This window comes from Chelon labrosus (assembly GCF_963514085.1).
Source record: "Chelon labrosus genome assembly, chromosome: 5".
In the NCBI taxonomy this organism is placed as follows: domain Eukaryota; kingdom Metazoa; phylum Chordata; class Actinopteri; order Mugiliformes; family Mugilidae; genus Chelon; species Chelon labrosus.
In genome coordinates, this window is record NC_140341.1 from 14,261,115 (window position 1) to 14,286,350 (window position 25,236).

Below are 25,236 nucleotides of genomic sequence, written 5' to 3' on the forward strand. Positions count from 1 at the left end.
GAGCTGCACACCTGCGGGCGCCGTCCTTATCGCTCACCGGCAGCGGTCCGCATGAGCATGGCTGCACAGCTCGGGGCTTTAATCTGGTGGCAAATAATTAACCGTAGCAAATGCCGACACTTTTACTTTAGAGGGAAAGGCTCGCCCGTGAAGAGAATCAAATCGGCACATCACTTAGAGAGGGACCCGTATAATGGTTAGGGTTAGAGCTGCCACTGTCAAGCACAGTAAGAAGAAGCTGGTACTGGGGGAGCTGAGAGTGGTAAAAGGAGGAATCAATCAACCCCTCACAGCTTTGTGTCTATGAAGAGGAAAGGGGTTGTTCAGACATCAGCAGGGGCATAATAATCAAAGAATGACCGAGGGTGCATCACTTCATAAAGGCCACCTCATTGTCTTGACTGAAGATGATTGATTACTCTGGTGGATGCGAGGCTGTGATAGTGATCGGTCTACGGCATGTACAGATTGTTGCAGACACCTTTACCTCACTGTAGCATTATTATGAACAATAGAGATTTATATCAACGTATTTCTGCCCCTACCCGAACCTAAAGTGTATTTTTTTTTTTCAGTAAAGCCTCTGCAAGATTGACAAGCATAGTGTACACCGATCAGTCATAACATTATGACCACCTTCCTAATATTGTGTAGGTCTCCCTTGATGAGACAGTTGTGTCTCATCAGAGAATGGACATGGACCTTCTGAGGGTGTCCTGTGGTGTCTGGTATCAGAATGTTGCTAGTGGGGGTCTTTGAGTCCTATGGGTTGAGGGGAGGGGCGTCTGTGGATCAGGCTTGTTCCAGCGCATCCCACAGATATTTAGATCTATTGAATTTGGAGGCCAGGTCAACACCTTGTGCTGTTCTTCATGTTTTTTTTTTTAGTTGTTCCTAAACCGTTTTTGCATGTGTGTCTGCATCCTGCTGGGGATGGCTGCTGCCATCAAGGAGTTTCATTGCTATGGGGTGGGGGTCCCTGGTCTGGGTTAGATGGGTGGTACATGTCTAAGCAACATCCAGATGCCAGGTCCAAACATTCCCCAACAAGGCATTGCATTGTCACGCGATGGCCAATGGTATTATCATAATGTTGTGGCTGATCGGTGTACAGTATAAGGGCAGTTTTTATAATTTGGATAAAGTGACTATGAACTATTGTTGTGATATAAAGGAGCTGACTGGAACTCCAGGTGCGCCCAAAGCATTAAAAATTACCCGAGTAATTTGGAATCAGTGTCGTTTCTGGGAACAATCAAAAGAATATTCTAAAATTTTAATCTATTTAATAATTTTCATTTTAAAATAGTGCCAATTCATTTTGCGATGGCAAGAGGAACTAATCATTGGCATCTGTTAGTAATCTGTTGTGTGCACGGGCATAGTAACCAGTTTGAGCTGGAGCACTCTTTCAATGTTTGAATCTAGTGGATGAGATGAGGTGGGGAGCAAGATATAACGGCCTCTCTGACACTGCAGGGAAATCAGTCTCTTAGAGTGCTCTAGACAAAAACCTTATCCAAGTGTCAGTCATAAACAGCGGCACTGACGGCTGCATCACAGTCGTCCTCCGATGCTGGAAATGCTCCTAGCTGATGCATGAATTCCTCCCGTCCGCGGCAGGAGAACCTCATTCGCAGAGAGGAGCTTTTCCAAGGTTCGGCGAGACCGTGCAATCACATGAACATTGCTGTTTCAAAAACATAATCTATTTTCCATTAACTCACTCTCGTTTCGTGACGCTGACACGCTCGCGGTGATCAGCACAGGGCAGTCAAGCCCAAACAATGTAAACAGGTAGATGAATGGCTGACTCTTGCGTTTCAAAGATGATGGGGCGGGAGTCACGAGGAGAAGGTCGATAATGCTCCGGCTGTCATTTTTTTGAGCGAAGACAGGGTTGTCTCAGGGTGATATTTGTGTAATTCGGGTGTAAAATGCTAATTGAGTAGCAACATTTCAACTGTGCTAGTCAGGGTATGTCGATTGTCATTCGCTATACTTTTTTGTAACGTAGACTGACATTTCAGAGCCAAGTTCCTCTGCCTTCGTAGTGTTTACTCTCCCACGGTAAGGCAACATCATGAATTATATTTTAAAACTAGTTCATAGAAGAAATGACAGGCCTTTCTAGGATCTTCCAAAAAACAAACACTTATAAAAGCGGGTCATTCATCTATTAGCTGCAAAGCTGACAGCACTGTGCTTTGGTGCACTCCATGAAATATGTTCACCAGTTCCCCCTGCCAGGGCCGAGGCTCTAACACAATTAGTGTGGGGGGGTCTGAGTCAGAGACGCAAGACAGACCTGACAAAGAGGGACCTCTGAAACCTCTCTAGCCTGCAGGCGATCTCAACGGGGACTGAGTCACGGACTAATACATGAGGGCCGCAGGCAAAGCGGCTGTGACTATTCGGTACACTTCATCATCCGCACAAAAGACTGGTCCAGAAGTTTTGGCTCAGCAAATCGGATAACTGGCGCTACTGGACTGTAGTGAGTTGTGGGTGTCATAAAACACTACAGCATTACATTGGTAGGTGATTTTGTCATTTCATGCCGCTGGTTGCTTTAATATTGGTATGTTGCATGTAGATAACATGTATACAAAATGACTGTCACATTTTTTTATAGTCTTTCATCTGATATATAACATAGTTAAGATGCTACTTTAAAAACTTTCATTAAACTTTACACTATTTTTTTTTAGTATTTACATATATAGCAATATACTACTTTCAGTTTAGTTGTTTTTATAATATGATATCAGACATATGATAATGCAGGACTTTTTAAAATTAATAAGTTGTCCACACAAGTGAAAACTAGCCAGTTTGTGACGTCATCCTTCTTACATGCACTGCTACCGTTTTCCGATGAAATACACTCTAAACACACAAGCTGGCACTGTTTACAGTAGGCATTTTTTTTCCTTTTTTTTTTGTGTGGAGCCTTATCCATCTGACAGCCAACTCTTTCACCAATACGACACTTTAAACTCTGCCTCAGTTGAGTTTTTCCTGTGATCATTACGCAGAAAATGAACGCGGCGGATCCATGTTAGGCAAATATAACGCATTTAGAAGCAGGCACTTGCACAAGGCAACTGCATTACCGTCATTAACGCGAGATAAGCATCGACGACGGACGGCAAAATATGAAACAGCTGTTTTAAAAATCACATAGCAAATGGTCTTCCTGCTTTAATAGCTACATAACGACTAATAAGTTTTCATGAGTGCCTCACTCACGTATCATGCAGCCCATCGGAACAAACATCCTCTGCACCCCCACACAAACACACACACATCTTGCCATATACATCTAAGCAAACAGTGTGTCTTGGTCAACTATGACAAGAGATAACTGTTTTTTTTGTGCTTTTTAAGTAAAGCTGTGGAGGTATTTACACTGTAAAACTGGGTTTCAGATAAACTCTACAGAACATGGGTGAGGCTTTGCTACTGCTACATTACATGGCCTGTACTTCCACTCCCCATTACTGTTCCTATGATCACAGCGTCGGCCTAAAAACAAACGATGTGGGGTGCTGTGTTGCCGTAGTAACTGTCTTTCCCGGATTGTGTCTGCAATCCCTCTCCCTCAGCAGGCTCCCATGGTGCTGACTGTAGTGTAACTGAACTTGGACATGGACGCCCCGGTTGCCATAACATCCTCCTCGTTGTCCCTGAGCCCGCGGCGTCGGCGGCGGTGGCAAGGCGCGGCGCAGCACGAGAAAGTGACCGACAGAGCTTTGCGGAAACGTGTGTTCATGAAGCAGTAGATAATCGGGTTGACGCAAGCAGAGGTATAGCACAGCAAATGGATGAAAGCGATGGGTACGCCTGAGAGGGTGTAATTGGCAGAGATGTTATCGAAAGCCCGCCAGGTGTTGGCACAGTATAGTGGCATCCAGCAGAGAAAGAACATCACAACAATGACCACCAGCATGCGGATGACTCGCTTCTTGGCCTCGAGCTTGGCCTCCGAAGTGTTGCTGCGTGGTCTTTCCGCCTTCATCGCCCTGCCCGACGCGGCCATGGTGGACATCTCCATCGAGTGCGGCCGCTGGACTACATTGACGTAACAACCGTCGCCGTCATCGCTGCCGCTAGACACAGTGGAGGTCAGGCCGTTCTTCACATCTGCATTAGGAGAGCATGGTGAAAGAGAGAATATGCATGCATGAATTAAACGTAAGAAATACTGAAATAAAATAAAGACTCCTGATGTTCTGACTTCATCTCACAGTGCCAGATGTTCCAAACTGCTGGTCTCACTTAATTTCGCTGCAGAACAGAAACCGCCTGCTGCTGAACACAGTTAAAGTCTGTTCAAAAATCACTGAGCAACCCATTGGATCTCTTATTGCCTTATGTGAACAGCAGACAGTGAAATCGGCACACGGGATTCTACAGGACCCCTCCCATATTCTGTTTCGTGACTTTGAGTGGCTTCGCTGTCCAGGCTGCAAGACACAGAGAAGGAAGATGACCTTCATCCCCAGGGCGATCCAGCTCCTAAATGCACAATAAACACTGATCCACTTATAGACCCACTTTAAAACTGGAAAAAAAAAAAAAAAAAAAAAACTATATTTACTTATGCCCTTTTAAATTGCCCCTTGGGGACAAATGAAGTGATTTGAATCGAATTGAACACGAAGACACAGACAGTGAAAGATACTGAAGGAGTGTGCGGATCAGTGTCTAAAGTTTATACTGCCACAGTGGGACTAAGCAGAGCCTATGCGAGTGGTCTACGCCATTGTGAGCATGTGTGCTGATGTGTCACTGATGTGACTCATGTTGAAGTTGGAGTTAATAAATGTTCAACAAGTTACTTTCACTGAAATCACAGAAAGAGAAAAAAAGAGAGAAGACATCTGAGTAGGTGGTGTGTAGGATGCATTGCGACCTGTAGTTACATTTCTGGGTGGAGGATCTGACGCGGAAACGTATCTATCTTAAGGGGGAATTACCGTTTTTAACAACCTGGACCTTATTTCTGGCATAAAATACCATTGTTTACTCACCCATAAAACTTTGGTGTCATTTGGAGTCAGTTCAGACGATATTTAGATCCAGTGAAGCGCTGCGTATATCCATATAGTGGGAGTGACTGGGGCACCGAAACTCAGTCTCTAAATAACGCATTATCTGCCGCAAAACTCTTTCATTTCACCAATATTTTGTTATAATACGCTAGTGCTATTCCCCGTTGAGTCCAGAGTTACCTGTTATCATCATCCGGGGTCTGTAGTTTGACCTACCAATCTCTGACCTGGATGATGTCATCGCTGAGCACCGTGCGCTCCCGTGACGCCTGGCTTGTTTACCTGTAATTTGCTACTGCTACTTTTTTGCAACATGGCTGAATATTTTTCTGATTCGACTTTAACCTAATTTGTTTATGATGGACGTCATTACTGTTTTGAGCCAGAGTATACGGATGAGGAGCTCGTTGAAAGGAGGATGCGGAGGCAGAGAGAGGAACAGCTGGCCAAAGAACAACAAACCGCTGCACGTCTGCGAATAGATAACAGGTAACTCAGGACTCAACGGGGAATAGCAGTAGCGTATCATAACAAAATATTGGTGAAATGAACGAGTTTTGCGGCAGATAATGCGTTATTTAGAGGCTACATTTCGGTGCTCCAGTCACTCCCACTATATGGATATACACGGCGCTCCGCTGGATCTAAATATTGTCCGAACAACTCCAAATGACACCGAAGTTATATGGATGAGTAAACGATAGTATTTTATGCCAGAAATAAGGTTCAGGTTGTAAAAAACAGTAATTTCCTTTTAAGTCTAGACTCGCGTGTCTAGACTGGCGTGACAGTCATGTTTTATGTGGCCACCATCCACCCCAACCTCCTCCTGCAAAGAGTTCATTAAGATCATTCATTTGTTCATTCATTCATTCAGAAAACCTCTTCTTAAACTACTGATTATATTGCACCTAAAATTGGGAAAACTAGACTAAGGAATCTGCATTGTGGCTAGTATCAGTCATACTGAATCATGGTAAAAAAAAAAATTCACGTCTAGTGGAGTACTTCTCCATCACTGAATTGAAAATAAATTGACCTGGAGAATCGTATTTTATCCTGCAGCTGGTTGATTGATTTCTGAGAATCTTATACGTCTCTGAGATGACACATGAACCCATCTTCAATGTTTATTTTGATTGAATTGCAGTCGTTTAAAGAGTAGCTGCTCTTCGTGATGGTCAGAAAAGTGACAGTGGCAGTACTTGCGGCCCACAGTAATCGTCCATCAGGGAATGTTACAAATTTTTGATATTGTTTAATAATCTCTCTCCCTCCTACAGGACATACCCCAAGAGTATTTTGTACTGTAGAAGAGAAACTAAACCTCTGCGTTATTAAATTAAACAGTAAGTTTATTACAGTTTCTTTCACCCTTACTTCCACCTAATTTCCTGTTTGCTTTGCTATCTCATGTTCTCCGGCTCTCAAACTATTATTTATTTATTTATTTATTCATTAATTGACAAGTCCTTTCATTCTAAAACCAAACAGATGGTTGTACCCAGGCCCACAGATGCCAGCTAATACCGTCCTCTAATGGAGCACCAGCCGAGCACACTCGACTCTGCGATCTACCCAGACACACTCTTTTACGCCCGCAAAAGGTTACATTTCACTTAACCTGCCCACATTACTGTGATTGTTGCGCTAATGAAATAGTTGCGATTAAAATGCTGTTCTTCCAGGCTAGGGACAATGTGAAAAACACTAAAATGCCAACACTGGAGCGTGGTGGCATTTACTGAAAGACACGGATTCCTAACACTGAAATGAGAACGCAATCAAAACACGATTAAAGTCAACTAGAGGGAACTGCTTGATCTGACAGATTTACTTACAGTCATAACACGTCAATATACTACCGTAGTGAAGGAGTCGGGGAATGTCAATACTGGCGCTGTGTTGTTGTTTTTCCTGCTGAAATTAAAGGTGTTATCAGGCACATTTTGAGTTTTACTGCCAGTGGCTTGATTTCTTGTAGAGTTAAAACCATATATCACAGAAGATCCTCTATTGTTCAGTGTATAAAAGTAGCCTGGAAGCCAAGGTCATAGAAGCCAGATGTTTAGATTCTACTATAGCATCTATTGTAAAAGATATTGACAGTGGATGAACAGTTAACAGTGATAAAGGCGTATGTCGAGAAGCATACGTCACATAGCATGTTGCTCTGGTTGTGGGACTATCTAATTGCATGCAGAGTTGTTGTTTTCTTCTCTGTTTTGGTTGAAACACGTCCCATAATGAAACCCAAATGGTGCGTTATCAGACTCATATGTCATGCAAGTCTAAACCTGTGTAGAGAGACCAATTAAACCATGCTGGACATAAATTTTTAAAAGTGTGTTTGAATCGAACTGTCCTAGTAGTTTACTACATGATATACAATCACTATCCTCAATGATTACCTATAAACGCGCTCCTGTATAGTCGGTGGCTTAGTCTTTATAGGCTCTTGTCTATTCTTGTTTTCTAGCATTTGCCTTTTTTAATTTTTTTCGTGCCATATGCTGTATCACTTCAGCTGTGGCATAATGTCTCTGCAGCACTGTGTTTTCTTCAAGAAGCCCAACGACTGTGAGGGCACTGACAAACAAGGTTAAAAATGTATCAGCTAGAGGCAGGGGCACCAGATGGATTGAGAGCAGGAGTTCGTAGAAGTTCTGCAAAATCTGTAGAAAAGTGAACGCGAGTCCGTTTGTCCGAATATCCACAACAATGACAGCCTGGAAGCTGCTCACAAATGTTATGCGGTGGAAAGTTGGTCTGGAATCACTCTGTTGGGAACTGATTGTGTCCCAGCAAAGATTTTCCACACTAATTAAATCAATTGGGCATTTTTCCTCTCTGTACCAGTTGCAAAATGCCCCATAATGAAATTCAAACAACGTGCTACAAGACTCATATCCTGAGAAGAATTCAGTGGCTACGCCAGGCTACGACTGTGCAGAAACTGAAGTTGTATCCGTGAGCTTGTTTTGTATATGAAGTATAATCGTGACAGAGCTGATTAAATTTTTTATACATACCATGTTATATACTATGCCTCATCACTAAAAATCAAAATGACGGGTAATAAAAGATCAAGCCAGAACATCTGTCAAAGATCACAATGATAGCAATAGTTTTTCCTGTAGTTACTAGCATTAATTTTTTCACTAAGCGTATTTTCATTGACCACATTGCCTACTAGGACATTGGTTAAATCTTTATCCTATCATTTTCTTTGTGTTTTCCAAATGTAGTATAAATGGGCTCACCAGCAGAGTCTTTTTTATGACCCATCTCAAACTGGATGCCTCGATAAAGCTCTCTGGAGATCAGTCCATAGGCCACGATCATCACCACCCCTGGAATCACGAACAGTACGAGCAGAAGCAGAACATACCTATAAAAAAAAAAAAAAAAAAGGTGTGACAATCCTACTGTTAGTGAATAAAGGATGACTGTATCCAGGCACTTATACTCTATATTTCATGTGTAACATATCAGAGTCACTTTTGAGTCACAGAACAAAGCAGAGCATTTTGAGCACAACTGCTAAAATACTCACACATAACATACAAAATAATCATCTCTGCACAAACACACACACACACACACACACGTGGGGCAGACTGAAATTACCCCGAGGCCTGTTCCATGTCCAAAACAAAAAACATACAGAAAGCCCGTCTGTTCTCTTCATCTGTCCTAATGTTTCCACAAAAACACTCACGCGTAGACACATAGAATGAGGACTGCTGAAAACAGGCTCCAGGTCCAAACATGGAAGTGAATGAGATGTTTCAGTGTGGCTTGTCTTGTGAAAAGTACTCACACACATACACACATACACACACACACACACACACACACACACACAGTGGGACACCTTAGACACGGTTCATCTAAAGTTTATGTGAAATGGAACAGCACATTGTCCAGACGGCAAGTGCCGGGAAAGTCAAAATGATGCATTGCCTAATGGCAAAAAAAGGGCAAAAAGTTCCTTTTCATTAGTTGTTGTGGGCTCCATTACTCTGGAAATGTTACAAATGATACCAATATCTAATTCTGTGTAAAGTTGCAATGCTGCAAAACTGTTTTATCATGTTTCCCATTAAGAACCCCCTACTTTTGAGAAAGCATGCTTAAACCGAACTGAATTATCTGTCACAGCAGGAAACACCTGCTTCATGAGAAGGTAAGTGGATAAGTCGTTCTACAAATAGGCTCTAGTTTGGTTGTGTTCACTAATCTCTATTTGTTCAATTATTGATTTGGGCTTTTTTAATCTTTTAATGATGTGTCAAGCAGCAAATGCTTTGCTTGGATTTTGGAGGGAGAATTGGAATAGTACTTGGGCAGCGAATTAGGACATCTATAAGAACAGACAATAACACATGTTGATAAACTCCCACTGTGTTTCCATGTCAGTCATGTTATGTCATCATGTTTCTTCCGCAGCCCAGAATGGACAAACACTAGCTCTAGAGACAGCATACGTTCTCCTTCAAGCTTGGAAAGGGAGCTTGAATCAAGGGGTATTCAGTTGTCTGCAGTCTGAAATCTAACCACTAGATGGCACTAAACTCTACACACACAGGACCTTTAAAATTAGTAATCATTTACTGGACGTGGAATGAATTTAACATGTAACTGAAATATTTACAGTGACTGGATTTTGTCCTTGACTTTAAGTGGGATGTCATGGTTGTTTAGAACTGAGTTAAACATACAATTTTCACAGATCCACAGTCCAGCCATTTATGTATTAAAATAACATTCACTGTATACAATACCCACTAATGGTGTAGGTTAATGCACCATTAGCCTTCCCTTGTAGTAAATCAATCACTTCTTACATGTCAGACTACAGCGCAGACCTCAGATATATTTGCTCTTAATGCATACTCAAAAATGGTAGAATCTCAGTCAGCCACTTTATGTCTAAGTGTCTTTCTGTAACAACGTGGCAACTTGTGTTACAATGTTAGTACATTATTCAATGAAAGTTACTAAAATCCCACCTAAATTGTGGCATGTCATAAAACGCCACGCTCTTTGTGGAGACGTGCTTGCAAATGCCGTAAGAGCAATTTTAACAGACAAAATCCCAAAACTGCTTATGTTTCAGAACAGTTCCTCTAGTTCTCCAGATTCACCCTCTCACACAAATATGGTCACTGCTGGCACCCGAAAAACCAAAATGGTTTCAGTCAGTGCTTTAAAACACAAGTCCACAAACCAGTGTGTCATCACAGGGGCTGAGTTCATTTATTTTACAAAGCCTCTGGGTATGGCCTGTAGGTTATGATCAATCAAGCTCGCAAATTTTATCAAGCATTAGACATATCCTATGTAACTGACAGTTCTTGCATACTTGCACTCATAGACCATCATGCTGTGATGACAATTTGTGGCCAGAGGGGCCGCTATTCTATTTTTTTTTTTACCACAGTTGCAGAAAGAACTTACCAGGTCTGTTCTGCAGTTTCCAGGGGCCACTTGTGGCGACACATGTGTGCTGTGGTGTTGTCATGACGCTGAAAAGACTCCAGGTGACTGACGATCGGATAGGGGATCATGATGGTGAAGGCCAGCACCCATGTGGCAGCAATCACCCGATAAGCGTGGGAACGGGTCTGCCACACCCGAGACTTCAGGGGGTTACAGATGGCGCTGTAGCGCTCAATTGCTATGGCAACCAGGCTAAATGTGGAGATGCTCACTGATATGCCTGCAGAAAAAAACAAAACAGTTTGTTTGAAAAGTGAGTAAAAAAACACATGCTACTTTCTATTCTCTCTCTTTCATGAATGGAAAGTTATTACCACTCTGTGCTCAGAATAGAGTCTGGACCCGTAATAAAAAAATATAACAAAAACAAGTTTGATGTTGTGCAAGTAATATCTGCAGTCATAACAAAGCCCGGTTCTCTGTGGAGACGTGCTTGCAAATGAATATAGCGCGAGATGAGGAGGTGGGGATGGTTATCTAAATCTTGTGGTAGAGGAAATCATGTTGGCCTGAGCTACTGATGTGATCTGCCACCTCCCTACTGACAGGGCAAGACGGGAAATTACTCTTTACCTCTCTTACCCATGTTGTCAGTGAGAATACAAACAGTGTGTATGTGTGTGTATGTGTGTGTATGTGGTCAGAGAGAGAGCGAGTGTGTGTCATTACCCAGGGGTGCGCTATGTTGTCTATACCTCTGAAGGAAGGTTTAGCACAGGCCCCAATGAAGCAAAGAATAATCAGCCAGAGGTCTCTCCCTGGGGTTTGTCCACTTTTCCTCAGTGCATCCTGATGATGGCTTTCCTCTATTCAAAGGCTCTGTGCTGTGCTTTACTTAATCCACCTTTTCTCCTCAATTCTCGGATGGCTTTCCTTTCACAGTGAGGGCAGTCTTCGTGTTCTGGTTTATTTTATTTTCCATTTTATATATGTAATGTTTATCTTTTTGATTTATTTCAGGATTGCTAACTTAAGTGACTTTTTGTTTCCAAGGATCTGAGTTTATTTTTAATAAATTATCCTATTCTTCTATAAAGGATAGTTTAATCTTCTGTCTGTGTACTTGTACAACTATCTTTATGAGGACCAGTTTGAGTTTTAGGTCATCGGAGCATTTTGTCAAAAAGAACAGAACTACCTGGGTTGACGATGAGTCATTTCTTCCATATGCGAAAGGAATAAAACTCATTACGCAGACTGATGAACCTTGATGTGAACTGCTTGAACGGAAATTACCACCATGTCACTTGTACACTAGAGGCACAAACACATTCTGCACCATTAAACCCCCCACAATTGGGATAGATAATTAAAATGGTCTTTGGATTTTAGGCTGTTCAGCTGTAATCTATCCCTTTTGTAACATGATGGATGGAAGGTCAGAGAACTTGTGAACTTCCTGATTGCTATTTGTTTCAGTGGCCCTTACAGTTCATATTGAGGTTAAGTAAAATAAAGATATAAGGAAATACAATAAAACAATACAGGCGCTGCATCTGTTTTTTTTTTTTGTTTTTTTTGTCGTAGTAAAATAAAGGGCAAGAAAGTCCCATTGAGTTGTCCTCTATTTGTTTTCGACTGAATGCAAGTGAATTATTTCTCAAGGCAATATGTGATTAGCCCAATTGTCAGCCTGAAATGTGACTGTTTCAATTTATGCCACATCAGACTGAAAAGATAACAAAAAGAGAAGGTTACAATCATTTTTGGAACACTTTCTCTTTCCCAGCTGTTGGCAAATTTATGTAGAAGAAAAGTTCAGTGTTGCAGTTTCTATGGTTTATACGGAAGCGTTCACAAAAACAGAGATAAAATTCATTAGCACAGAAAATGGCATTTTGCCTGCTTGCAAGTATCTCAGCAGAAGAATAGTCTCATTACTGGATTAAATATTTTAATGATAATGTTTTGTTTTTTTCTTTTTACTAAATATGACGCATTCTTGCAACCATGAGATGACAAGCCATAAGATATCTAGGATATTTATAGTCTTCTGTTGTCCTCAGTCATGGAAAACATAAATGACATGAAAAGGCCACATTCTTTAAAGTTTGAAGGAGCTTTAGTGAGGTTTTTTCTTCTTGCATAATCACCACAATCTTGAACTTTAACCTCTTTCTCTGAAAATTATTCCAAACATGTCTTTCCACACATTATCATGACTGAAATTCCCCTCGGCCCATGTGCTTCTAACCTCCATCAAAAAGCGACTGACCTCCCATCTGCAAGTGCTCATCACAAAAGCTTTGAGCCACGGCTGTATAAAATTCAGTCAGATCAGATTCAAGGCATTTTGTAGGAAATACTAAAAATCCTCCTGCTATGAAGTAAAGGTTACAGGAAAAAGATTATTGCTCACATTGTATAGAAGATATTTGGCTGTGCTATATCAAAGCATTTCATATCAGATTTTACCACAGATACACCTTAATATTACGAGGTTATTTGGAAACTGTTGCATTTGTTCTCCTCAGTGAGCTTAGCTGACCAACAATATTTAGGAGATCAACCTCAGAAATCAGTTTGGTTTGACCCAACGACACTTCAAGGCTGTAGATGAATATCAGTCATATCTATAAGAGAGTAATCTCCTGTTGAAATTGAATGGAAAGTGAAAACATTAATGCATATGTATTCAAAATGTCACTTTGGTGCTTGCAACTGTGCAAACTTTTGAGTGAAACTTCAGTGAAAGGTTAACAAGTAAGTGATTTTGGACACAGGTTTGATGGTTCATATGTAAAGAAAGCATTAATACCCCCCTTTCCCTCATCCGGCCTTCTCTCACCCATGAGGTAGGACACTATCTTGCACATGGCAGCTCCAAAGATGAAGTCCTTGAGGATGCTGGGGATGAGGTTGAAGGGCATGCAGAAGATGGCCATCATCAGGTCACTGAAGGCGAGCGACAGCAGGAAGCTGTTGGTCACGGTGCGCATGCGCTTGTTGACCGTGAGCACCACAATGATCAGCAGGTTGCCGAACACACTCAAGAAGAAGATGAGCGAATAGAGCAGGATCAGCAGCAGTGTGTGGCCATCTTCTGGAGCAGAAAGAGACAGCAGTTATTCGATCAGAATGACCCTGCTATTTTATCGAACTTTATTATCTGCAGCCATCATAGCAGCCTCATAGTATGTTAGTGTGTGAACAAGCTGTACAGTATATGCCCTTGAACTGGTGATCGGTCTAAACCTGGTCAAGGCTTGTGATTGCACTGTTGCACCTTGATTAAATATGGTCACCATCAACTGTGATGTTCTCCAAAAGTGACAGTGTCCTAGGGGCATACACACGATGAAACTAGCACTGATTTGGCAAAAAGATACTGTGGCATGTTAGTGAAATTGTTGTAGCGATGAGTGAAAATGGCTGTGGTAACAACAAGTGGGCGGGAAGCAAATTGATCCAATCTTAGCTAAAGGCAACAACCAATTAATGCAGTTGACTGACATATGAGTTCCCTACACATTTACCACAAGGAAACACCGTCCTTGACTTTGGTTCCTTAAATGTGGACAGAGCTTGAGAGGTGGCAATTTCCATTCATTCATTCATTCATCTTCTGTACCCGCTTAGTCCTGTTAAGAGTCGCGGGGGTCTGCTGGAGCCTATCCCAGCTGTCATCGGGCGAGAGGCGGGGGTACACCCTGGACAGGTCGCCAGTCCATCGCAGGGCTAACACAGAGACAGACAACCATTCACACTCACACTCACACCTATGGCCAATTTAGAATCACCAATTAACCTAATGAGCATGTCTTTGGACGGTGGGAGGAAGCCCGAGTACCTGGAGAGAACCCACGCAGACACAGGGAGAACATGCAAACAGAAAGGCCCAGCTGGCCCATGGATTCAAACTGGTGACCTTCTCGCTGTGAGGCATCAGTGCTAACCACCTCGCCACTGTGCCGCCCCGCAATTTCCATCCAGATCAATGGTAATACCATAAAAGGAATACTAAGCCTTAAAACAAATATTCCATCCATTCATCCATTCGTCCATCCGTGGTCGGTTTGAGGTGGCAACAGTCTAAGCAAGGAACTCCAGACGTCCTTCTCCCTGACCACACATTCCAGCTCTTCCTGAGGTATTCCCAGGCCAGACAGGATATATAACTCTCCTGCGAATTCTGGGTCTCCTCCCACCTATGAACCTCCAAGTGGAGGCGCCCAAGAGGTATCCTCACCAGATGCCCGAACCACCTCAACTGGCCTCTTTCAAGGCAAAGGTGTAGCAGCTCTACTCTGTGCTCCCTCCGGATACCCGAGCCCCTCACTGCATCTCTAAGGCCGAGCCCAACCGCCCAACTGAGGAACTTAATTTTAGCCCTTGTAACTGCAGTTACAAGTGTGAAAACCTTCCACTAACACAATGCATACCCTAGACCTTTACCATACCCCAACCATCTCAACTAAGTGACTCCAACCCTAACTCTAACCATGAGTTGTAATCTTTACCCTTAAACCAAGTCTTAACAAGTTTTAACCCTCAAAGAGGACCCCACAATGTCAAAATGACCCAACAACATAAGTTTTCCATGAAAAATTGTTCCCGATACACACACGCAGTCAGGCTTCCTTTATTCCAGGTGACATAACATTGACTTGCATTCATATCTGGTAGAGTTATCCTTACACCAACCATAATCAGTACTAACTAACCCTTATCCTGTTGTCAACATAGAATTTTCTGATTGAGAGTACATTATTGAGAGTAGCTGTTTGTCCCCATAATAGAAGAGTATCCCTACAATGGGACAGTTCAAGCATACCCATGTGCCCACAATCTAAATAACATAATATCCGTCCACATAATCCCTCCCCTTGCCATTAACCATCGCAACTAAGTACTTAAATAACCTTGATCCGGAAGCCAATATTTTGTGTCCGGTAATGACGGCCAGTCTGAACGTCCTCACTCCAAAGCTCAAACAGGTCCTCATAAAGATAGACATAAAGTACTGCTGTCTCTTCTCGTCTAATTCCCAGTGGATTATTGTTTCATTCAGCCCATGAATCTTCCTCTTACAAAACATTAGATAACATTACTGACAGACACATAATGTTCATAACTGAACGCTAAATGGTTCTTATTAACAGTACTTCAACAGGAAGTATCTAGATGAACTTCACACATGCATTAACGCAAGAATTAGTCCATTTGTCAGTTTGCTTGAAATTCATTCTTTAAGTATAAATTTTGGACAAATAAAAATGATTTTATGATTTTAGATCGTCTTAACTGGTTATCTTTGTCCCGTCGCCAAAATAAAATACAAAGGAAGGGGTTTTCATGTTGGTTGTCATGACCACCTGATGGAACCACAGCTACAGATGTTGCCATTAGGATTTCCTCAACTACATACATTACACCATCACCACCAGGGTTTTAGCATTCCTAATGTGGAACTGTTTAAAAGCCTTCGCTAATTCACTATCGACTGTGGCAGCTGCACAACAAATGGCAACAAATCTCTTCCTCTTTATCTGGAGAACATCTGGACAGGATGCACAGACTCAAAATAAATGCTTTCAAAGCAGGAGAAAAGGGCAGTTAAATACATTCATTCATGCAAGCCCTTTTCAGTTCCACAAATTAAGATGTCAATATTTTCCAAAATGTAGGCCTTAATACAAAGATACTGCAAAATACTGCAACCCAAAGCCTTGCCGTGCTCTCAGCCATTAGCAGCTCCACTGGATCATATCCTGTAAAGACCACGCTATCTGCTCTTTCTCTTATCTTCGGCTCACCCACCTGCTTAGACACAACACTCATTTAACAGGTTACCTGCTGTGTCTGTGCCGTAAGGATTAAAGGTGCCCATGTGTGCCACATCTGCAGGACACAAACCACATCACACACATAAGCCCCAGGCGTGTGCGACTCAACACGGTCAAGCCATAATCCCTGGAAATATACGATTAAACCAACAGTTCCTCAATGGCTCTAAACTACATTAATTAAAATCCGCAAATACGTGTTGAGAAACTAGCAACTGCATTCATTGTTATCTCGAACTTATTTCGTCTCTTTTCTTTTCGATCACTGCAGTCCCTTTTCAGTGGGGCTATTTTCAGCATGCAGAAATCTCATGATCTTTATCCTTTTTCCATTTCAAGAATCTCTTTGCAGATTGCCCTCTTTTCTTTTCTTCTCCGTCCAATTCCCTTCTTTCCAATCTCAATAAAAGAAAAAAATGAGTTTCTCAATGGGGGAAAAAAAAAATGCATGGACAAAAAAGCACAGGCTGTTGAAAGGTTATATTTGTTGCTTGAATCAGGATGAATACGCCGTCACTGATTTATGTTTTCTAGCTTATCAATCCTCAAGGATCATTAAAAACCGACATCACAAATGGAATTAAAAATTCCTCCCCTTGGTTCAGGCGCCACATCTTCTTAAAGTAATCCTCAACCTAACACATATCGATTTACTGTACAGTGTATTGTGCACAGCTGGCTGGGCTACATAATCCGAGCTCCACTTATGTGCCTGCTTATCAGAAGGCAGCATTAATGCTCAGATCAAGCCCTGCAATCTGAACACTGCAGCACAAGTGTTAGTAGTTAAAGAGGCGCATTAAACAACTTGTTCGGTTTCTCAGAGTGCATTTGTGTAGCTTGGAAATAAAAGTAAGAGGATATGTCACCAAATTGATTCAGTGTGCTTGCCTGCATGCAGTCACCTTCCCTCTGAAAGGTGTTTGTATCGCTTGTGGTCTCAGCGATGGATTCAGGCTCGGCTGGGTCAGTACAAGTCAGTAAGTCTTTTGCTGTCTGTCTCTCTCAACATCACACATGCACACACATCTGACGACATGTGGCTTCACCATCTGTCTCACAAACATCTATGCAAATAAAGGCAGCAAGCTTCAGCATGGTGGGTGAGCTGCTGACAGAACATCAGGTTTCTCCGCTATATTTCAGTTGGGGTTTTGTGAGCACACGTGCCCGTTTACGGGCGTAATGATTGGCACCAAGGCGAGAGAGCGACAGAGAGAGGAAGCAACACTCCTTCATTACCGTCTCTCCCTCTCTCTCGCCTAATGAAATATGTTACACTGGCTTCTGCCCAATCGAAGCCAATTAGCTTGCCTGTGTGCTTGCTGATAACTCCCTCAGCACATTGGCCAGTTCCTTCAGGCCAGCATTTCCAATAGCGGCTTCTCATCAGTGTAGAGTGGAGGCATTCGTATTGTTCACCTTGCTCACCAATGCTGCACTCATTGACCAATGTGCAGGTGGGACTAATAACTCGGCTATATAGAGCGAGAGCTCTCTAGCGCTGTGGCCGTCAGTTTCACAGCCTCGGATGAAAGTACGGTGTTCGGAAGGACAGTTTAAGTCCTGGAATAAATATTATTGGCTTATTGCCCAGGGTTCACCCGAACCTTTTCATCTGGACAGAGTCGTGGCAGGTCTGCAGTTACACTTTCATGGATTTACAGAGCGATCTAGATTTCAAAAACAATTATAGAGCATCGTTATCATGGATCAGGATTTTCATTCATGGCCTCATTCGTTTTTTACTCTACTTGAGAAATATCTAGCCACTAAATGCTCCATGTTCACCAGCTTATCTGCTAGTCGCTGTTGAACTTTTCCACTTATCACTTTCCTGCAGGCAAGCTATGAAGAAAAAAAAGAGTCAAACTGCAAACAGTTCACACGGACACAAGTATTGCACTAGTAATCAGAATAAAAGCGTTTAACCTAACCACTTCAGGCTGAACTGATACGCCCAATCAGAAGCAATTTTCAACTGAACTGAAATGGGTGGTGAAATCATTTCATAACCTGTTCAGTAGGAAAATATTAGCACCAAATAACCGCGCAAACCACTCGTTTCTTTCTGCTTGAAATATATAATTTCTTTCTGAGGCATGTTTGTGCCATGTGTGATAACCATCAGGCGATGTGATGAGTCTCTGTGAGGTACAGAAACACGGCAGCAGCAAAACAGTGAGTGTTTCAATTATAAGCTGACAGTAAATCAGGGAAAAAAATCTTCTTCTATTATATTTCTGTCAGATTCAGTGCTGAAGCACCACTTTGCACATGTCAAATACGGTATGTGAATGCATATCTGATTTTATTGTTATAGCGTCCATGCAAACACTTAGCTTAGAATCTCTGATCATAATGAATTCAAAAATATACTGTAAATGAAGCCGTTGAATGGAAAGGAGCTGCAGAGTCAAAGCGTATGTTTCATTGCTGCAACAAACCCATTTCCAAACGCCACGAAATTTTAATAGCCACTGAATAATAATCAGCGGCGGCTTCAGAAAAAAAGAAATGGCACAAACTAATTGGAAAACTAGAAAAAGAAAAAAAAAATGTCTGAATGAAATACACATTAAAGCAAAGGGAAAGATAATGAATAAAATTTACAAATGTCATATTCAGACAAAGTTAAGGGCTGCTGTTATTAAGTATTTTAGATTACTAATGGGAAAAAAAACATAATAATTAGATGCAATGTGAAAGCGGTCACTTGTAGTAATGAACACAGATAATTATCACTATACTCTGCAGTTTCTCTAAGCATCGGCTCTCAAAGAGGCACTTCAGTGTCTTACCGCGCACTGTCTTGATTAATTCTCACAGCTCTATCTATCCTGGACGCATCAGGAAGCAAGTTATAGATTCAGCTGTGATGAATCCCCCACACGCTACCTCTGAACGCACCAAATATTATACAGACAGACGTAAACACTTCACAATTTGGTACTCAAAAACTGTGAGAATCTTCACCTGACAACCAGACAGAGATATATTATATTTACGAATCATTAGGTAATGAACTGTCCATAAATGTCTGTGAAATGTATTATTGATCACTTGCTTTTACTAATGCATCGCCACATGTGCCAGACTAATCTCTTGTCTAGAGAGCTACGAGACAAGAGTTGCAGGCACACCAAGCGATATTTCACACAAGATAAGAAGGTTTAAAACTCAGTGTTGTGAAGCTAAATCAGGAACTATTTCACCACATGACATGGAAGAGTAATTTAACTAGATGATGATGGAAGAAACATAAGCCTTTTATAAGCTTCTGTGGGACTATTCGTTTTAAATATTCAAATTATTAACTCATCCTGAAGTCGCTGATCCTTACTGGATATTTTCTAAGTCTCTGAAGAGGTATTAGAGTAATACACCAGTTATCTGAAGTACTGTTTTCAGTTTAAAGAGTCACATACACATGCTCTATGTCTGAGGGAAAAACTCCGCTCTGCTGCAACTTCTGGTTTTGTTTTCTGCTTGCACGTATCTAAAATAGGCTGGAGTGAGCTGCTTTACTTTATATGAGTCCATTTATTAGAGTCATGTCTCGGTAATGTGTCTCAGTTTGGTTAAATTACATCCAGTGCCTGACGAGTTAGACACCCTTGTGTGCGTAATTATGACAAATGTTACAATTTAGAACAAATGCAAGGCACCAAAGCGGTGAATTATATATTAGTTGTTATTATGGCTGTTAACAGAGGGCTCATGCATGTGCAAAGTTGCTGAGTGAGCAGTTGTATGCACACACACACACAAAGAGCATGTACATATACACATGCGGGACTTTTTCCCCCCATAATAACCCAGAGGTCTTTGTACATCCACTACATAGGCAGAGAGACAACGATGTATCCTGCACACTGCACTTCAATGGAGTCCCGCCCTTACAGCCTGCACGCTGCACACCCACAGCCCAAAGATTACAGCCTAGAAACATTGAGAACGCAGCAAAAAAATATGATATGAATGATAATATTAATAAGAACAATCACAAGAATAATAAAAGCAACAGGCAGAGTCTCTGCAGATGAACACACTTCCACGCACTTGGAGTAAAGATTGCTTTTGTATGAGCCTATGCATTGTTTTTGGGATGAACTTGCGTCCTTTAAGTGTTGGTGAAAGGCGGATTGAACGGAACCCAAACAAACAATGGCATGACAAGTGAAACGCGACCTGCAGTGGTGAAGGCTATGCAGTTAAATTCTGAATAATGAATTAGTAATGACGTTCCTATTCCATCCATGAATATTTAAGATTTCATCTGTTTCAGTAGATATTCCAAGACATTATATTGACTATGAATTAACCCCCCCACCCCCCACCCCACCCAGCCACCACTCTCTCCACACTCTAATACATATGCAGTGTTTCGCTTTCCATCCCGTTTCGCCGTCGTTTCACTGCACCCATCAGAGGAAAGCCGGCTCTGCTCCCCTAAAACCTAGGTATTGGTAAATGTCACACCTAGTTGCTAATCCCGCACGGTAAATGTCATCTAAGCCTTCTCGCTGAGCCAACTGCACCCCGGAACGACTGATGGAGGCAATGAGCGAAACCACTTTCTGTTGACTGACAGACTACAACGCGCGATCCGCAGGGGCCTCGGTCACGGCGGCCGGAATACAAAACATGTTTGTTGTTTGGTCCGCGGCGCAGGCACAAACGCCTCGCCTCTCAAAAAGGTGGGGCGAGAAGAACGGAAGGGGTGGAGATGGTGAAATAATGCACAATTGCAAGACGTGGAGGGTCTAATAGATGCGTTTTGCCGTGAGCAAAATGTGTTGTGAAAACAGATCCTGGCAGTGACAGATAACCTTCTTCCGTTGCTCGTCATCATCCTCTCCGAAAGTAATAACCACCTATGACAAACGACATCACATTCAGCCGGTGTCCTGGATGAGATTTTATTAGAGAACTCAACAAGCTTTCTTCCTTTAAAGCCAACCATAACTGAAGTCTATCTACAGTATAGTGTCAAACCACGTGCCACGAAGCCCTTAGAGACCGTGCAGGGCTGCGCTCCAAACGTGAGGCACCAAACACCTGAGCTGCATCCAGCGTGAAGACATTTGGAGAGGTGTTTGTGGTTGAGCGATACGTTCCCTTTCCGGAGCTGGGAGCACGGCTCTGCCTCCTCATCTGCATTGGGATGTGTCCGCTCCCACTTGGTAGCTGTGTCAGGGGTGGATGCCAGTATCCATGGTGAAATTACTGAGATGTTTCACAGAGGTATCAGAAACACACTGTGCGTTTTGAACCATTAACAAGGTACTGCGGTGACACTGTCTGGCGCTTCCATAAAATCATGCAGTATAGTTTAGTGTACAGTTTTTCAACTTATTGTTCTATATTCTTTATCTGCCAATGCTTTATCTCGCATTCTCCACTGCTCTCACACAAAGGCAGAATTCTTGTATGTTAAAGGATGGAGTGACGTCTCATACAGTTTGTTAAATTCCAATATGCGGACTGCGACACAGCTCAAGCCGCACCATGAACACAGAAACGGTGTGATGATGGACAGAGGGAGGAGACAGGGGGGGGAGAGAGCGAAGGTGGTGGGAGAAGAAGTAATCAATTTCGGAAGTGATGGGAGTGAATAATGATGGTGACAGCAGCTGTACAAGGTCAGACATCCTAATTATTTCATTTTAGATGACAATCTTAGATGGAGTCCAGTTGGAGGATGAGAGAAATGATAATAATAAAAAAAGAAAAGGCCTGACTGGGAAGTGTGTTACTTTTCTTGCTGCATTAAAAATGGATGGAGCGCTCAAGTCAACTGCTGCTGCAGCTCTCATCACCAGACGTGAGGCACCTTGTTTGCGATCCGCACATGTCAGATGGCTCCTTTGTTAATTGCAGCGTACTGACTTAACTCAGTGTAATCATCGTACTCATGCTTGAGTGCTTGAAATTACTTATCAGCGGCAGGTGTACAAGGTAATGACGGGGAATGACTAAGGAGGAGTGAAGTCACTTAGAACAAAGTGTAAGCATTACAAAGGCTCATATCCCTCATTTATAATATTTACAAGTCAACAGGTAATAGCAAAATAAGGGCCTCGTGCCGGGTCTTTTTTTTTTTACGAACGCTGAGGCACATGCAGAGCACACATCTCATCAACACGTGGAGAAACTGATTAACGGCTGCTAAGAGATGAAGGTGGGAGAAAACAGCAAGTGTTGATTGATAACGTAGCAGGTGGAGATGGAGGGAATTAAAAGGGGAGCGCGGGCGATGACGCACGTGAAGTTCTCCCTCTTTCATGAGTTCAAGTTGAGTCAAGTCAGTTCTATAAATATCACCGGAAATCATGAATTTGGCCTTTCCAAATCTGCACTTGCAGCAGGGTCCGTCCTCAGAGCGCCAATCTGGTTAAAGTGCTTGGAAATGCTTTGAAAATGCACAGACAGCAGAATGGAGCAGCGTGGCCGTGGGGACCAGCCCAGATACAACCTTTTTTTTTTTTTTTTTTTTATGAATAAATCCCCTGTCTGGCCAGGATTATACACATTTGCTCTGATGTGTCTGTATTTCACTGCAGCTTCATTGGTTTTCTCTTGAAATAAATCAAGAAATAGGGCCAAACAAACTCAGCTTTGTCTGGTACCTCAGCATATCATAACATAGTCCTAGTTTACTAAAGCCACTGTCACAGAAACTGAATAGATTGTAGATTTAATGTTTAGTCAGTCTCTTTCCCTGATGCCAAGCCATTAGATTAATAGCTAAAATGTTGGCTTTCAGCTCAGCTTTTGATTCTCTCCTAATTTTGCAGTCATCTCATCCAAATATCTCAATAAATCCACAATTTGAAATCAAATCTGGGCATTTTAAAGGAGGTGAGACACACTATACAGCTCATTTGCAGTGCTTCACCATAAAAAGCACGGGATCACCGTCAATGATTGCTTTCTCAAACAATTATTTACAAAATACACCAGCTGAAACCACGCCACGGTTGCAGCTTTAATGACAAGGATGTGTTGAGTTATCTCTGTGTCGGCTCACCTCTCCGCCTCATGCGCTGAGGTATGAGGAATGTGGACGCGTTTCCACAGTTGACGTTTGATGTCTCCAAGCTCCAGTTACCGGTTCCATTCTGAAGCGCATCAGCGTGCGCTTCGACGCACTCGGGGTTCATAGCTGTCTCATTTTGCAAATAGGCATCCATGCTTTTCCTGTAAGGTAATATCGTGTAATGTTGGAGGGGAAAAAAAAAAAAAAAAAAGTTCAAGTCAATCTCCTGTCAATTTTCTTCTCTAAAGTGGAAAAATAACTGCGCTCTGCATCCATAGTCCATCACAGTTGGTGAACATGTTATCGCTTCCTGGGTTACAAAACGAAGAAAAAGCACTTTATTTCATTTATTTCCCCGACTTTAGGTTACTGTAGATATGTCCTAGTTGGCAATACGCGTTAATCAAGGATTGGTGCGCACCAGAGGAGAGAAGGAGCGCGACGCGCTGCTGCGCCTTTGCCAAATGAACAGCGTGGAGAGAGCGAGTGAGCGCGGAGAAGAGTGGAGGACTGATGTCCTAGGGTGGGTGTTATGCGAGTGTCTCGATGTGTGTGAGGGGAGGACATAAAAAAAAAAAACGACCACTGACCTGTATGTGCTAGGGTTTAAATCATTAATAACGAAAAAGAAGAGGAAAAAAAACAATACACTGCTCACCACAGCTATCAAAACGCACGGATTGTAACATTGCCTGTGCAATCACGGAGTCTAACAAGATAATGCTTTTCTAGATTTGAAAAAAATCTTGATAACCCATTAAACAAAGAAGTCATTTTAGTATTTTTTCATCATAATAAACTGCATATTCTTTAGACTAGCCTGAAATAAGAAGTCAGTTACTTGGTTTTAATTATTTCATTACGTCTGATCCAAACAACCTGTTATTTTATTTATTTTTTTCAAATTTAATTAAGATCAGGGACTTTGCCTCCTTATTTAAGCTCTGATAATCTACTGCCCCTGAAGTACCGGTACAGACCTGCTGCGTTGGCCTCTACATGCGCACCACCGCCCCCGTGTGGTCCGTGAGCCCAACTCCCTTCGTGTCGTCGCACACCTGATGAAAAAAAAAGAAAAAGAAAAAAAAGATCTGCAGAATATAGAAATGCATTTCAAAGAGCAAACATACAGTGCGACTCATTGCGATCCTCCTCGTTTGGCCTCGCTTGTCATTATCAACATAATTTCCATCCCCTCTTTCACCCTCTTAGAAGAAACTCATTAGATCCGCCATGCTGCCTGCCTTCTGGCTGTGATGGTAAAAATCATCATCTGCAGTCATTTGATTACTCACTTAGTCGCTCACACAGCAATTGTCTATGAATGAAACAGCCCCCTCTGTGCGAGACAGAGCATCTATTTCCGAGCAGCGGCAAAATCTGACTCGTTGTAACCACAATAACCTTAGTAATTCCCCAAGAAGCCAAGTGATTTTCATATTCTAAATCTAACCTCACAGTAGAGGGGCATGTTAGGAAAACACCTGTAAACATTCACTTGCAAGCTAATCAAAATGCCGCCCTGATTTCAGGATCAGAAAACACTCACGCAGTTCATTTTAGACGGCAACGACCTCTTTTGACATTTAGAGGACTCTTGGGGTTAAGTACTCTTTTATGAGACTGGTACTTCTGGTTCCACTGCAGCCGTCAAGACGTTTAGCAGGCTACGCTCTGCACTGGTAGAGCGGCTAATAACTGAGGATGAAATCCTTCATCATAGTGTTATAAATCAAAGATTAGACTCTTGTATCATCTAAGGACATGTCAGTTGTAACATATTGTTGTAAACTATAACTGTTTAGCGAAAGCAAAGTTAGCTGATCTATGCTCTGTGTTATCTGTG

At 42.2% G+C, this 25,236-nt stretch overlaps 1 protein-coding gene across 1 annotated transcript; it reads right to left on the reverse strand.

Moving 5' to 3' along the window:
• Positions 1–3,604: 3,604 nt before the first annotated feature.
• On the reverse strand, positions 3,605–23,561 carry cckbrb (cholecystokinin B receptor b; the record flags this gene model as incomplete). The annotated part of the gene is made up of 5 exons (XM_084544116.1): positions 23,382–23,561; positions 13,351–13,605; positions 10,521–10,782; positions 8,321–8,448; positions 3,605–4,146 (listed from the first exon to the last, which is right to left on the reverse strand). Exons 1-5 carry the CDS (start codon positions 23,542–23,544, stop codon positions 3,605–3,607), a joined length of 1,350 nt encoding a protein of 449 aa, XP_084400242.1. The 5' UTR covers positions 23,545–23,561.
• Between the last annotated feature and the right edge of the window lie 1,675 nt (positions 23,562–25,236).